The 17,030-nt window shown below is 37.2% G+C and overlaps 1 protein-coding gene across 7 annotated transcripts; it reads right to left on the reverse strand.

Moving 5' to 3' along the window:
- Positions 1–2,880: 2,880 nt before the first annotated feature.
- On the reverse strand, positions 2,881–16,939 carry PHOSPHO2 (phosphatase, orphan 2). 7 transcript variants are annotated; one of them, XR_009055117.1, is made up of 4 exons: positions 16,845–16,870; positions 16,082–16,115; positions 9,686–9,911; positions 2,881–3,379 (listed from the first exon to the last, which is right to left on the reverse strand). XR_009055117.1 is itself a non-coding variant. In XM_057745759.1 (3 exons), the coding sequence occupies exon 3, from the start codon at positions 10,801–10,803 to the stop codon at positions 10,078–10,080; it is 726 nt and encodes a 241-aa protein (XP_057601742.1). In that variant the 5' UTR covers positions 10,804–10,829; positions 16,082–16,115; positions 16,845–16,939; the 3' UTR covers positions 10,067–10,077. The 7 variants fall into 7 exon arrangements, 4 of the variants coding, with proteins under 4 accessions (XP_057601742.1, XP_057601741.1, XP_057601743.1 ...); XR_009055118.1 differs by lacking the exons at positions 16,082–16,115; positions 16,845–16,870 and adding an exon at positions 13,816–16,071; XR_009055119.1 differs by lacking the exons at positions 2,881–3,379; positions 16,082–16,115; positions 16,845–16,870 and adding an exon at positions 3,839–5,532 and having other exon boundaries at positions 9,686–9,735; positions 9,829–9,846.
- Between the last annotated feature and the right edge of the window lie 91 nt (positions 16,940–17,030).

The raw sequence follows: 17,030 nt of genomic DNA on the forward strand, positions 1-17,030 counted from the left end.
AGGAAGTCCCAAAACTCTCAGCTCTTTTTAATGTATGCTAACTTTTCCTCAAATTTGCTTTATTTCTATGTATCATATCAGTTCATAATAAAATAGAAGGTATGATTTGTTGAGGTGTTATATGCCATGCACTGTGCTGTGATTTTTTTTTTTATGAATTATTTCTTTTTGAGCATTTACTATAGACCAGGCACTGTGCTGGGCACTGGGGATACAGATATGGTTACAGGTTTTTAAATTAATAGACTCTATTTTTTAGTTTTAGTTTCACAGCAAAATTGAACACAAAGTACAGAGAGTTTCCTTATACCCCCTCCGAGTCAGACTCCCCCACCATCAACATTCCACAGCAGTGAGGCCCATTTGTGAGCAGTCGACGAACCTGCACATCATCATCACCCAGAGTCCATCATTTACATTAGGATTCACTCTTGGTATTGTACATTCTGTGGGTCTGGGCAAACATGCAATGCATGTATCCATTGACCATTGTATCATACAGAATAGTTTCACTGCCTTAGAAATCCCGTGTTCTTTCTACTCATCCCTCTTTTCCTCCAAATCCTTGGCAAACACAGACCTTTTTACTGTCTCCATGGTTTCTGCCTTTTCCAGAATGTTATATACTTGGAATCATACAGTTATGTAGCCTTTTCAGGCTGGCTTTTCTCACTTAGTAATATACATTTAAGGTTCCTTCTGTCTTTTCGGGGCTTGGTAGCCCATTTCTTTTTTTTAGCACTGATTAATATTCCATTGTCTGGATGTACCAGTTATTCATTCAATTATTGAAGGACATCATGATTGCTTCCAAGTTTTGGTAGTTACGAATAAAGCTGCTATCATACAGATTTTTGTGTGGATGTAAGTTTTGCACTCATTTGGCTAAATATTAAGGAGTGTGATTGCTGGATCATGTGGTCAGAGTATGTTGAAATAACTACCATTTTGCATTCCCACAAGCCATGAATGAGAATTCCTGTTCTGCTTTTCCCAGCATTTGGCATGTGTCTTTGTTTTGGATTTTAGCCATTCTAGTAGATGTGTAGTGGTATCTCATTGTTTTAATTTGCAGTTTCCTAAAGACAAATGATGTTGAGCCTCTTTTCAGATGATGTTGAGCTTGTTTGCTATCTGTACATCTTTTGTGAGGGGTCCAGAATTTTTGCTTAACTTTTAATGAGGTTGTTAATTTTCTTACTGTTTAAAGAGTGCTTTGTGTATTTTGGATAACAGGACTTTATTACATGTCTTTTGCAAGTATTTTCTCTAAATCTATGGCTGGTCTTATTCCCTTGACAGTGTCTTTCACAAACAGAGGTTTTAAATTTAATGAAATCCACCTTACAGTTATTTCTTTCGTGATCATACATTTGACGCTGTATCTAAAAATTCATTGCCATGACCCAAGCTCATCTAGATTTTCTCCTATGTTTTGCTTTAGGAGTTTTATATTTTGCATTTTTGTCTGTGGCTCATTTTTGAGTTATTTTTTAAGAAGGGTGTAAGAATTTTTTTCTTTTATTTTTGCTTGTGGATATCCAGTTGTTTCAGCGCCATCATTTGTTGAAAAGACTGTCCTTTCTCCATTGAATTGCCTTTCCTTCTTTGTCACAGATCAATCAACTGTATTTGTGTGGATCTATTTCTGGGCTCACTGTTCTGTTCCATTTATGTATTTGTTTATTCTTTCATGTATGTGATTTTAAATTTCTTAATTTTTTTTGCCTCAAAAATAACAAATGCTTGTAAAAAATTTGTAAATGTATAATATGAAAGGAAAAGTCCATATAAGCTCATAAGCTCACCCCTCAGAGATAAACACTGATAAAGGTCTGGTGTATATTTTTCTGGTTTTTTAAAAACAAATGTGTATTCTGATGACTTAAAAGTGGAATCGTGCTATATATGTTCTTCTCAACCTTCCTAGAGGATAGATTTTAAAAGCTCCTTGTAGCCAAACCTAGAGACCACTTGAATTCATAATATTAGAATTACAGAATTTTAGAACTGGAAGGTAGTTAGGGATAATACTCAGTCTAGTCATTTTACGGAAAATAAAATGAATTCCAGAGAAGCAAAATAAGTCACCAAAATCACAGAGCTACTTAGCAATTAAAGCTGGGACTAGAATTCAGGTCTCTTGACTCAACATCACCTAGTTTTGAAGAATTCTATTTTTTTTTTTTTTAATATTTATTTACTGGCTGCATTGGTTCTTCATTGCTGCAAGCAGGCTTTCTCTAGTTGCAGTGAGCGGGGGCTACTCTTCGTTGTGGTGCACAGGCTTCTCAATGTGGCCTTCTCTTGTTGCGGAGCATGGGCTCTAGGCACATGGGCTTCAGTAGTTGTGGCACGTGGGCTCAACAGTTGCGGCTCACGGGCTCTAGAGCACAGGCTCAGTAGTTGTGGCGCACAGGCTTAGTTGCTCTGCGGCAAGTGGGATCTTCCTGGACTAGGGATCGAACCCTGTCCCCTGCATTCGCAGGCAGATTTTTAACCACTGCACCACCAAGGAAGTCCCATTGAAGAATTCTTTTATTACTTAGTTCTGTGACCTCACCAAGCTTGTTTTTTTATATAAAAAATTGGAGTAATATTCCTATTTTGAAAGATATTTTAAGATGAGTTTATACTTAAATTATGTATGTAGTAATGCTTACACCTTCCTAATACAGTAACCATATCACACTTCAGTACTGTCCTCTTATTTTACTATATGAGTTCCTTAAAGTTCCTTTCCCGTCCCTTCCCTCCCCTCCCTTCCACTCCCCTCCTGTGCCCTTCCCTTCCTTTCTCCCTCTTTACAATTCTTAATTTTTTACCTATTCATTCCATTTAAAGTGCAAAAAATGTGTACTTAAATTAAAAATGTTAATCTTAAAGAATATTTATTAATGCAGGTAAATACTTATAATTTTAAGTGACAAAAGTAATATAACAATTATAAGAATAATCCATCTATGTCAGAAAGCACATATATATACATATATACCTATATGCATATATACACAGACACACACACACATGCATATATACAAACACCTTTGGAGAAAATTCTGAAAGGATTTGGTGTATGGTGACATTATGAGCCATTAGTTTGCAGATGTCACACAAGCAGTGAAGAAGCACTGAAACCTTTCGACAGTAAGCAGTGCTTGGTAAAGCTTTCATCTGGAAGTTGCTGGAGAAGGTCTGGGCACAGATCTGGCTTCATGTGTGACCTAGGCAGTCAGAAGGGCCCAACTCTTGGTTTAATGCTTTGCTGGCTTGAAATTCTTAATAAATAAGTTTCTGCAGAAAAAACTGTCACCCTTAAAACTTTCAAAGGCAGAGACATTTTCATGAGCATCTCTTCATACATCATGATGTTCAGTGTCTAGTCAGAAGAATAAAAAGCGATTCATTAATTTATAGTATGAATTGCCAAACACATAATTACAAAATAAGTATGTGTATGAAAATTAGACTATTCCTTGAGATTAACTATTGTGTTAGTTTTTTATTGCTATGTAACAAATTACCACAAATTTAGCAGTTTAAAGCAACACAAAAACACTGTCACAAGTATCTGTAGGTCAGAAATCTGGGCATGGTGTGACTGGGTTCTCTGCTCAGGGTCTTACCAGGCTGAAATCAAGGTGCCAGCTTGGGCTGTGTTTCTCATCTGGGGCTCACAGTCCTCTTCCAAACTCAAATGGTTGGTGGTAGAATTCATTTCCTTGCAGTTAAGTGCAGGACCATGGTCCCTGTTTCTCTGCTGGCCGTCAGCCAGGGGCTGCTCTCAGCTCCAGGGGCTGTCTGCATTCCTTACTATATGCCCTCTTCCACCTTTAAACCAGTCATGGCATGTTGAATCTTTCTTGTGCTTTGAATCACTGACTTCCTTTTCCGCTACCAGCCAGAAAAACTCTCTTGCTTTTAAAGGGCTTGTATGTTTAGGTCAGGTTTGCCAGACAATCTATTTTAAAGTCAATTGTGTCACAAAACATAACCTAATCATGGCAGTAAAACACATCAAATTCACTGTACTGGGGGTTATGCTTCGCATAACCAGACTGTGGGAAATCTCAGGGACTATTTTAGAATTCTGCCTACCATGGCTATCCTAGAGTCTCATTTGAAGAACAGGAGGTTCCTCTATTTCTCTATCCAATGCTGCTATGACCTTAATAGTCTTTTTCAATTCCCATTTTTAACTCTAGCATCTCTATTTTATAAGTTCACGGTTCAGCATAGTAAAACTGGTCACAAAGAATTTGCTTAGCTTTTAGGGGAACACAGAGACTCTTTTGTTTTCAAAGGAAACATTTTGGAGAACAAGAATCTTACATTTTATTGTATAAAGCCTAATTAGTGTATATCAATATATTTGTTTCATTAAATCTAACATTCTGAGACAATAAGGCACATATTAAATTTAGATGTTTATATTTTAAAATAAAGATTAAGACCAGATTATCTAGAAATAATAAAACATAAAATTTAGAAAAGATTAACATGATACAATGCCAACAGTATTTGTATCTTCCATATATGAAGTACTCAGGAGAACACATAAGCAGAACACAAGACCCTATAGAAAAATGAACAAAGTACATGTCCTGATATTTAAAAAAGAGGAAACAGAACTAACTTAATAAAGTTGGACCTCAGTGAACTAACGCCGAGTGCACAGTATATGTGTGAGGTGTTGGCATATATGGCAAGTGCAGGGTTGCCATTCAGACACAGGTGCTATTATGTTTGTGGCCAGCATCCATTCTTGTTTGGTGCTTCTGTTCTGATTGGTTGGTGCCTGTGTTGTAGTGGTTCCTAAATATATTGAATATTACCACTGAGTGTGCTAAATGTTTCATTACCTTGCAGTAGGCTGAATAATGGCCATCCAAAGATATCAGGTCCTAATCCCTGGAATCCATAAATGTTCCTTATAAGGAAAATGGGTCTTTGAAGATGTAAATTAAGGATCTTGAGTTGGGGAGTCTGTCTTGGATTATCTGGATAGGCCCTAACTGAAATTATAAGCACCCTTATAAGAAAGGGGCAGAGGAAGATCTGATGTAGACAGAAGAGGAGAAAGCAATGTGATCATAAAGGCAGAGATTGGGATGATGCAGCCACAAGCCAAAGAATGCTGCCAGCCAACAGAAGCTGAAAGAGACAAAGAACAGATTCTCCCCTAGAGCCTTTAAAGGAGGGTGGCCCTGCTTATAACCCTGATTTCAGCCCAGTGAAATTGTTTTGGATTTTTGGCCTCTGGAGCTGTGAGTGTTTTAAGCCACTGAGGTTGTGTTAATTTGTTACAGCTGCTACAGTAAACAGACTGTCCAATTCAGTAAACTTCACAATCTTAGGAGAAGTGGGTATTATTATTATCTCCATTTAACAGATCAGAAAATTGAGAGACTTCCCTGGTGGTCCAGAGGTTAAGACTCTGCACTCCCAATGCAGCGGGCCTGGGTTCGATCCCTGGTCAGGGAACTAGATCTCGCATGCTGCAATGAGGATCCCACGTTCCGCAACTAAGACCTGGCGCAGCCAAATAAATAAATTAATTAAATTAAAAAAAAAAAAAGAAAATTGAGGTGTTGAGAGGCTAGTAATTTACCCAATCCAGGGCTAGAATTCAAATTCAGGTCTTTTAATCTAGAGCAGAGCTTTTAATCACCATGTTACATTACAAATTAAAAATGAGATACTACAATTTCTGTTTGTGGAGAATGGGGACTGGACTAACCATCCCAGTGTAAACAACAAAAAAACTGAACAAAATATATGAAATAGCAATTTTCAGGCACCGGACAACAGGCAGTGCAGGAATGTGATCCTTAAGAGAAGCGAAGCAAATGAGGTGAGTCCTATAATTGCTTCTTTTCTGCCTGGAGACATTTCCCAACCTGAGGTGCAAGGAAAGGAAATCCCAAACAGACCACGGTAGCTTCACTGAGTTGAGGAGATGGAGGTAAGTTTGGGGAGGCAGAATTGGCTGCAATTTGTAGGACAGAGTACCAGATAGGAAGGAGCTACGTGGAGAAAGAGTTTCAGAAATCTGTAAGAGGGGTTGTCCCCATGAGTCTATCGTTGGATACTAAGACACACATGCACAGGGTGAAATACTAAGTCTGGGCAAAGAATGATCCCAAGAACTATAAATCAAATAGTTCAGAGCTCACATAGTGCTTGAAGATAACTGAGTCCAATCGGAGCCAGAGAAGCACACGGTTTTATAAATTGGGGAGCAAAGAAGGAAAGAGGACAAACAATGCTTATGTTAAAAAAGCAAAAAAAAAAAAAGACAAGATAGATAGAGGAACGGACAGATATGTGATAAAACAAGCAGAGTAAAATGTTAATGGTAATATCTAGACAGTAGGTATCCAAGTGTTAATTGTGAAGTGAAAGGATTAATACAGGAGTATTATGAGAAACTTTATGCCCATAAATTTCACAACTTACATGAAATGGACAAAGTCCTTGAGAGACACTATGGTGGATTAAAAGTATGTCCAACATTCTTTAACTCTCACCTCAAAGGTAGAGTCTAATTCCCCTTCCTTTGAGTGTGGGCTTGACTTTGTATTCTGTTTTAACAAATAGAATATGGTGCAATTGATGGTGTTTGATTTCTGAGACTAGGTCACTAAGGCATTGTGATTTCCTCTTTGCCCTCTCTCTTGGATTGGTCACTTGGCAGGAAACCATGTTTTTAGGACATTCAAGCAATTCTTTGGAGATGCCCATGTGGTTGGAAATTGAGGCCTCCTGCCAACAATCAGCAATAAATTGAGATTCCTTGTAACAGTCAGTGAGAAACCAAGGCCTCCTGCCAAAAGCCATGTGAGCCAGCCATGTTGTAAGCAGACCCTTAAGCTCTAGTCAAGCTTTCATATGACTAGAGCCCTAGCTGACCTCTTGACCCATTAGAGATCCTGAGCCAGAACAATCCAGTTAAGGGCTCTTCAATTCCTGAGCCACAGAAACTGTGAGACAATTAATGCTTAGTTTTAAGCTGGGGTGATTCTGCGGTAATTTATTATGCAGCAAGACATAACAAATACAGTCACAAACTACTAAAGCTTACTCAAGAAAAACTATACACCCTGAACCCATAAACTACTAAAGAAATCGAACTACCTCCCAACAAAGAAAATTCCAGGCCTAGACAGCTTCACTACTGAATTCTATCAAACACTGAAGAAAAAAATAGTATCAGCTGTTAGTTTAATTGTTGCTCCTTTCAATGTCATCTTTTTTTCCCCTCTAGCTGCTTTATGCTTTTTCCATCACTGGTTATTGGCAGTTTTACAAGGATGTGATTTCATGTGGTTTTCTTTTTATTTTCCTGTTTGGGGTTCATAAAGGCTCTTGAATCTGTGGTTTGATGTCTTTCATCAACTTTGTAACATTCTCAGTCTTAAACATTATCTCTTAAAATATTTCTTCATTTTCTTTCTCCTCTCTTTCTGGGGCACCAATTTCCTATGTTAGATCTAGCTATATCTTCTATGTCTTAATTTCTCTTCTGTATTTTCATTGTTTTGTCTCTCTCTGCATTATTCTGGATATTTTCTTCTAACTTGTGTTTATTCACAAACTCTTCAGCTATGCCTGTTCTATTGTCAAATCCAACCACTAAGATTCTAGTCTCAGTCATGCTAATTTTCAGTTCTAGTATTTCCATATTGTTTATGTAATTTTCAGTTCTTTGTCAAAATTCTCATAAGTTTAGTTTGTGTCTGTAAACTCCAACACCTGGAGGTCATGCAGATCTATTTAAATAAAAGCTTCTGCTGGTGTTCATTTATATTTCTCGGCATAGATACTTTTTACCATGTGCTCTACAATGCACTTACAAAAATGTTTAGATTCTGAAGCCTATTGTGTTAATTCTGTATCACTGCAAACAGTATTACCACAAACTTAGCATTTTCAAACAACACACATTTATTATCTCATAGGTTCTGTGGGTTGGGAGTCCAAACACAGCTCAAAGGGCCTGTTTCAGGGTCTTACAAGGATAAATCAAGGTGTCAGCTGAGCTGTGATCTCAGCTGAGGCTCCAATATGAAAGGATACACTTCCAAACTCATGTCGTTGCAGTATTCAGTTCCCTGCAGACTCCTGGACCAAGGACCTATTTCTTGCTATTGGCTAGAGACCACCCTCAGTTGCTTGCTACGTGGACCTCTCTGAAGGCCAGCTCATAACATGGCAGCTTGCTTCTCTAAAATCAGCAAGGGAGAGAGTTCCTTAACAAGATGGGCATAAGGATCTGATGTAACATAACCATATACACATAAATCATACATGCCACCATCTTTGGGAAGCAAGTCATAGATCACCTTCTCCCTACCCTCCCCCCCCCCACACACAAACAGAATAGGAGCTTATAGGGATCGTGGGGGTTACCTTAGAGTCTGCCCACTACACTAAGGATATTAACTTCCTCTTAAGAAAGTTCAGATTTGCTTTAGCCAAGCACCTGGGAGCTCTAAAAATCTTAGACAACTTCAGTCCAATTTCAGGGACTGAGAGTATGTAAAGGTGAACTGCCAGCCCTTTGAAGGCCTGTTTACTTCTGAATCACTCATGAAGGGCAGCCTCTTGGGATCCTTATTCAAAGTAAGGCGAAGGGTTTATCACTTCAGGCTTCATACTCCAGTACCTCTTCTCCCGGGGCACATTAAAATCATCAAGATAGCCACTCAGTATCTCAGACACCACTTACAGAACTAGCCAACACTTTCAGGGAGAAGCAGCTCACCTACCTAAGTTTCTGTGCTTCCCTAGCAATTGTTTATTATTGTCAGTTCTCTCCTGTCTTTAAACATATATTTTAAAAATTTTGTTCAGCTATGAGCTTTTCCAGATGTACTCTATAGAAGATCTGGTCCAAATTATTTGATCTACAACTACTATAAACAAAAGTCTTTTTTTTTTTTTTAACTTCTATAATTTATAATTTGTTACTGGCCTCAACTTGTAGAGAAATCACAATCTATGAGTGTTTCAACATAATCTAACCTATTAATTTAAAGCAAAACAAAGTTTACTCTTCCAACCTGGAAAAAAATAGAGTACCAATTTTTTTCCCATAAAATTACACTGAACATTTTTATTTCTGGAGCTTTCCATATGCAAAAGAAAATACTAACATTACAAAATGGAAATTTATGTCTAAATCATGTGGCCTAGAAATTAACACAGTACTAAAAAACTTTCTAAGTCAGTTGATATTTTGCTAATATCCCTATACAAAACCGCTTCTTAAATGTTGAGTATTCCTACAAATTATATATTGTATCACTCAATACTTTATTGCCAAACAGAAATAACATACTGATTAAATCAGCATTCTGGAGTTATAGTCTGTGATGATGATATAAATTTAAAATACTTGAAGAACACTAATTTGTATTTCATTTCAAAAGGAAGTGTGAAATTAATGAAAACTTGGGCAACAGATACTGCATCCCTATCTCTAAAATTAACTGATTTGGAAGCAGTGTATTCTAATGTGGATTAAAAATTAGGTTTATTTTGAAGATCTATAACTGCTAGACATACTTTGGAAATAAATACCTAAGAAAGTAAAATATAGAACTATTTCTCTCTGGGAATAAATTTAAAAATATAAGCTACCTATTAACCATCTTTGGTAGAGACCACTAGTTGTACTTACCTCAATTTTGTACTCCACTTTTTTCCAATTTTTCCCAGGCATACGAACATCTGGAATAAAAGCTATATTTTTCATCCTTCTTTGCAGTTAGGTAGGAGCACTGTGACTAAGTTTTGACAATGAAATTTAAATGAGAGTGCAACCTTCTCTCTCACTGTCCTCCTTGCTGGCCAGGATGCTGATGTGAGGGACGAAGCTTCTTGGATCATGAGTTGGAAGCAAAGTGCTGAGGTTGGTAGAGCAACACAGAAACCGTTAGATACTTAACTCTGAAATTCTTTTAAGTGAGAGGGAAAACTTTTATTCTTTTTTTAAAGCCACTGTTATTTGGGGTCTTAGTTTTATGCTGCTATATTTAATCTTAACTGATACACATTTCAATTGTTGGCATATTACTCCTTTATTAGAAATTGTAAGTGAGAAATTATTTCAACACCTGAAGACCAAGTTACAACAGAAGACTCCATAGGCTCAAGATTTTGAGACATCCTAGAAAGAGTTTTCTGTAAAGTATATCCTTTCCGTGGCATGGCAACATCACTCTTCTTTAAAAAGGTTACTGGACAGACATCATTTCCACCATCACCTATATAAACAATTCGTGTATAATTCACTCCTTGTTGTAACTGTTTACCTACAAATTCTACCAAAACTACATTTTTGCAAAGATTTTGGGGGCACCTAGTGCAAGAATGAGCATGATAATTTTCCACAGTGAGATGACCATTGCTATCAAAAGCTGCTGGATTTGTGAACACTTTATCAAACACATCATGAAAATTGGTAGCTTCTAAAACCCAATTTATGAAGACTGAATTTGAATCTGAAATAATGATGCAGTCAAATTTATCCTTGTTCTTTCTTATAAAGTTTAAAAGTTCCACCATCCCTGGAGTGAAAGGCATTGACATCATTGCTCTTTTCATTTCATCTTCTCTTACACCTTCATCTCCCAAATACTTAAAGACTCTGCCCATAAATTCTGTCCAAAATCCTTTTTCATAAGAATCTTGTAGTTCAATAGGAAGCTTTTTCTCTGGAGCACACTGTACAATCCAGGTGTCACTATTATCATCTATGATTGTATTGTCAAAGTCAAAAACCAACAAAATTTTCATGGTTCCAGAAACAGATTTGGGTTACCCTGGAAAAGAAGAAATATTATCCCCTAAACATACTCTGTTTTACACATCTAGCTATAGAATCTATTTAACAAAATTACTCTTAATCTGCTAAAACAAAGAGTGAATATAAACAAGTTAAAATGACTAAGCATTCTAAGACCACCATTTAAGCACCTTTTCCTAATAAGCAAAGTTCATATTTGAGTATGTTAAATGAATGGAAAACAGAATACATAAAAAGGATACTAATGGTAATTTTGTGTTCCTGAGGGGGTGATTCTTTGAGCACTCAAACTAGAGCCATCCAATAAGAGAAGTAATGAAACAATTATTCCCTTACAGTTTAATTTAGAAAAGTTATAAAATAAGACAGAAAAAAATGTAGGCTAGTCATTCTTATTGTCTTTAAATTATCAGTCATAAACTTATTAGTTTAAAATATTTATAATAATCCTCATGTTAAATAATAGGTCATGTACAATACAGATTCTCTGTAAACTAACCAAAATTCTGACCGAATATAACAATGTGAAATCTTGCAAGATTTAAATAATTTTTCTAAAAAGGTTTTTAGCTTAAAATCATCACTGCCAATGTTATAACCAAATGGCTACTTGAAGCTGAACTTGAAATTCTAAACAAATTACTTGAACTGGAGGTCAATTAAATTCTTCCAGGCTAAAAGTAACTTTTGTTAACAATTTTCACATTTTTTATATTTTCTCTTGATAGTTTAGCTCTGGAGTGCCAAATAATCTGGATATATGTGAGTAATCACACTGCTTTTGATATGACAATTACTCAAGACTCTGTTTTCATTAAAAGATAATGAAGGTCATTAACTATAAATCTCAAAAGGGAAAGAATCAACAGATGGCATGAATGAAAATTTTCACGTAAAAAAGGTAATTATACAGAATTCCTGGGAAAAGCTACAATTAGTGTCTGTAAACAAAACAAAACAAAACAAATTTTCTTTAAAGAGTAACTGATATTTTTAGAGACATCACTATATGCCAGACACTGGACTAAGAGCCTTACAATCTCATCATCTCATTTAACTGTCATAAACCCGTTTAGTAGGAATTATTATTATTCTCATCTTAAAGATATATAAATTGGAGCTTAAGTATTAAGTTAGTTAAGTATTAATTAAATGGCGGAGCTATAATTTGGACTCAGGTCTGCCGGACTCCAAAGTTCATGCTTTAGTAGCACATTCCAGTGCCTAAGAAATAGAATAAAGACTATTAATCAGTTTAAAAACAAAATATTAAGTAGGTCATTCTGACGAAAAGACACTGAACATGACAACATTCGTTAGTCTCAAAGTACACACTAACCATCTGTGATCCACTTTACAACCATTCTGAGGTTTTAATAAATTCTAAAATGAAAAGTGAATCTGCGTCCTTGTTCTTGTCTTGTCACTGAGTTCCTCAGTACCATTTTTAGATTCCGTATATATGAGTTAGCATACAATATGTGTCTTTCTCTTTCTGACATACTTCACTCTGTATGACAGACTCTAGGTCTATCTACCTCATGACATATAGCTCCATCTCATTCCTTTTTATAGCTGAGTAATATTCCATTGTATATATATGCTACATCTTCTTTATCCATTCATTTGTTGATGGGCATTTAGGTTGCTTCCATGTTCTGGCTGTTGTAAATAGTGCTGCAATAAACATTATGGCACATGTTTCTTTTGGGATTATGGTTTTCTCTGGGTATATGCCCAGTAGTGGGATTACTGGATCATATGGTAGTTCTATTTGTAGTTTTTTAAGGAACCTCCAAACTGTTTTCCACAGTGGCTATACCAACTTACATTCCCACCAACAGTGCAAGAGAGTTCCCTTTTCTCCACACCCTCTCCAACATTTGTTGTTTCCAGATTTTGTGATGATGGCCATTCTGATCGGTGTGAGGTGATACCTCATTGTGGCTTTGACTTGCATTTCTCTGATGATTAGTGATGTTGAACATCTTTTCATGACACAGATGCAGAGAATGGACTGGAGAACTTGAGGTTTGGCGGGGCGGGGGGTGAAGGGGAAGCTGAGACGAAGTGAGAGAGTAGCATAGACATATATATACCACCAACTGTAAAATAGATAGCCAGTGGGAAGTTGCTGTATAACAAAGGGAGTTCAACTCGAGGATGGATGATGCCTTAGAGGACTGGGACGGGGAGGGCGGGGGGGAGTCGAGGGAGGGAGGGAATACGGGGATTTGTGTATAAACACAGATGATTGAACTTGGTGTACCTCAAAAAATAATAATAAATACATTTTAAAAAATAAATAAAATGAAAAGTGAAGAACCCCACCAATAAGAAAAAGAAGAGATCAATTAAAATAGAAAACATGGCATTTATCTACATGTATTCTCTGGTATAAAATGACAAATATCCAGTAGGTGAAACTGAGAATAGAGCTCATGACTCATATAAAAGTACTCTGTGTCTCTCAATTTAGAATATCGGAGAATAACTAACCTAGAAGACGTATCTCCTGTTTTATGAATTTAGATTGTTCAGAATATTCTAATACTCTGGATCCTTGAATCTCTAAATGTCTTATCTAGGTGTCTCTGACTAGCTTCCAGAGATTTAAGTGCAGAAATCACTTTCCCATAGAAACAATGTAATAAATAGCAATAAAGCATAGCTGACAATCACATTAGTACTGCATCTAAGCACATTTTAAATTAAAATGCTTTTTTTCTGAATTTATACATAATTAAAAAAATTTTTCAAATGTAACTCATTGCTGGTTGAAAAGTGTTTCAACCCTAGATTTAATCAGCCACAAGTTACTAAAATTCCTGCACTATTAACCTCCAAATAAGATGTATCATAAGCCTGAAGTTAACAAAGTTCCAACTGTTAAGTTAGTTCCACTGCTGCTTATTAATTTCTATCTACGAGTGTACTTTCCTTAATTTCAGATTTTTCTCTATATTTCTCCCACCACTCAAACCCTTATTTAAAACACTTACCCAATTTAGTATCTCCAAGACAATTAATCTTACTTCAGCATGGAGCTTAGGTTAAATAGTCATGACAATCTTCTGTTTTAAACACCAGCCAGTTTCTAGCCAACATTACTCCTACTCTATATACAGGGGAAGAAGTCTTCTGGTTTGGAGCAAAGGAATGGAGCTTCCTAACTCCTAAAATTAATAAAAGTATTTAAGATATTTTAAAATTTATGTTTTCTAATATGTTTTCTCTTACATCAGAGAAGCACCCATTGGCAATGGGAGGAATAAAATTTTGTTTAAAGAAAAACCTTAAATACAAACAGAGAATGTTATGTGAATATAAGTTCTTATCCAGTGGATAAAATCATAAGTGTGAGGCTGATTATGTTGAGATTTTCAGATTCCAATTTTTCTTTTTACTTATTAAATAACAGACAAAAACTACATTCTGTTTTCAATAAACTTTCAAAGATATAGTGCTGTACTTGAAATAAAAACGTCTCTAAAAATTAAGGATGTACAGAAAGATTTAGTGAAAGTGAATCTATTTTGAAACCAATTTGTTAGAATACCAAAAGCAGTTATTAACTGTTCTCACCATAAGCATGAACAGTCTATATTTTGTATGTCTGCATGTTTCCAGAGTCTAACAATAGCCTATGTGCTTTTTTACAATAATGAAAACTAGAAACTACATAGATATCCAAGAATAGGGGATTGCTTAAATAACATATGTACATGATAGCCATATAACAGAACATTTATTTAGCAAGTAAAAGGTTAAGATGTTCAAATTAAACAAGTCACAAAACAGTGTTTACAGTATAATCTCATTTTTGTTTTTAAAAAAGAAATGTCTGTGTACAGTGGTAGCATCAATTGCAGTGCATTCTTTTTCTACACTGATTTTGTAATAAAAATTTTTCCCCAGAATAATTTAAGCTCTGTTTCAAAGTGCATATGGTACCGTCTTAATTTCACAACAAAGAAAAAAAAAAAAGGAGTGGAGGTCATAGAGGGTAAATAACTAATTCTACAAACATTTGGCTGTAAAGATCCACAGATTAGAGTTAGAACCAAGTGTTGTAAGTCAAATGATATCTGAACACTATGTCAAATTGGCAAATTACTGACAGCAAATATTATAAGAATATTTTTTGTAACCAATTTAGTTGACATACCACAGAATTTTTGTTAGGAGGTAATCTCCATGGGTCTATAGTGGCTCTGAGTATTTTACAAGCAAGGGACACACTGCCTTATGCTCTTGAAAGGCATGCTTATTGTCCCTTATAATAAAGATTTAGGACTTCCCTGATGGTGCAGTGGTTAAGAATCTGCCTGCGGGGACTTCCTAAGTTGCGCAGTGGTTAAGAAGTCGCCTGTCAATGCCGGGGACACAGACTCTATTCCTGCTCCAGGAAGATCTCACATGCCTCTGAGCAACTAAGCTCACGCACCACAACTATTGAGCCCACGCTCCGCAACTACTGAAGCCCGCAAGCCTAGAGCTGGTGCTCCACAACAAGAGAAGCCACCACAATGAGGAGTAATCCCCGCTCGCCGCAACTAGAGAAAGCCTGTGTGCAGTAATGAAGACCCAACACAGCCAATAAATAAATAAGTAAATAAATAAATTTGTTAAAAAAAAAAAAAAGAATCCACCTGCCAATGCAGGCGACATGGGTTTGAGCCCTGATCCAGGAAGATTCCAAATGCCACAGAGCAACTAAGCCCGTGTGCCACACTACTGAGCCTGTGGTCTAGAGCCCGTGAGCCATAACTACTGAAGCCTGTGCCTACAGCTTGTGCTCCACAACAAGAGAAGCCACTGCAATGAGAAGCCTGCACACCACAACGAAGAGCAGCCGCCACTCACCGCAACTAGAGAAAGCCCTCGCACAGCAACAAAGACCCAACGCAGCCAAATAAATAAATAAATAAAAAATAAATAAAATCTGGATGCCCTAAGCTCAGGGTTCCTGTCCTGTAATGCAACACACTCCATGTGACTTCTGGTGCTCTTTGCATCATCCTGTGGTAACTAGGGCAAAATTACTGATATTCTGGTTACTGCTACTGCTGTAATTCATCACTGTTCTAGGGGTCTGCATGTTCTACAAAACTGTGGCAGACTAAGTTGTCAGCATGCAAGTAGGGTAAAATCTCTGTTTCCAGTTCTTGACATTTTTAAAACTATGCTTCCAAAAAATCACCAATGTTGTATGTGCAAAAACTATATTTCTGCCAACAAATATTTTACTAATCCTTTCATACTTACCAGCATTATTACGATGGGTCATCTGATAGAAAACCTGAAGGAAAACAGTACAGCTATGTATTAGAACTTCACTGATTAAAATCTTACATCCTTTCATATTGAGCAAGTCCAATTTGATGCCTAATGTGTGTCATAGCCAACTACCTTGTAATCATTTGTACCTCCATGTGTTAGAAAAGGATCTTTTGAAACAAAGCCCATATCCACTCTTAACAGGTTTTTGTGTCCTTAGAGGTCTGACTGGTCCCCCAAATACATTCAATTTACTAGACTGTATTTACTGGGCAATTAAAGATACCTTAAACGTCCTAACATGAATGTTAAAATCCAAGTTTTAACAGTCTGATTTAAAACAAAAAAACGAAGCCCCAGGACTTCCCTGGTGGTGCAGTGGATAAGACTCCAAACTCCCAATGCAGGGAGCCCCAGTTCCTCCCTGGTCAGAGAATAGATCCCACACGCATATGGCAATTAAGAGTTTGCATGCCACGACTAAGGAGCCTATGTGCTGCAACTAAGGACCCTGCCTGCCACAACGAAGACCTGGTGCAACCAAATAAATAAATATTAAAAAAGTAAAATAAAACAACTAAGCCCCACCTAGCCCGGATCACGCCTTAGAAACCAAAGCTTTAAAAACAGCTTTTCTGTCAATTAACCCCTGAGTTTCCATAGTTGAGGGAGGAGGGCTTTGCCCTTCACCTTCCCCCCGCGAGGTCTATGGGCCACACACGCCAAGCCCAGGCCTCGCTCCCCCACACACCTGCCAGGTATATTGCGAAAACAGGGGCAGGGACCTAGTCGGGGGTCGTTCCCTGCGAGGCGCACGCTGGATGCCGATGGGAGCACCAGGTCGGGCTCTGCCGGGTCCCCAGGGCTCGTCGCTGAGCCGGGCCACAGACCCGCAGCCTTTCCGGCCTCGGCGCCGCTCCCGCGGACTCTGCCCTCC

The sequence above is a fragment of the Hippopotamus amphibius genome, chromosome 8, assembly GCF_030028045.1.
Source record: "Hippopotamus amphibius kiboko isolate mHipAmp2 chromosome 8, mHipAmp2.hap2, whole genome shotgun sequence".
In the NCBI taxonomy this organism is placed as follows: domain Eukaryota; kingdom Metazoa; phylum Chordata; class Mammalia; order Artiodactyla; family Hippopotamidae; genus Hippopotamus; species Hippopotamus amphibius.

Bases quoted from the DNA above. Each gene is read 5' to 3' on its own strand.
- PHOSPHO2 (XM_057745759.1), bottom strand. From the start codon at position 10,803: ATGAAAATTTTGTTGGTTTTTGACTTTGACAATACAATCATAGATGAT.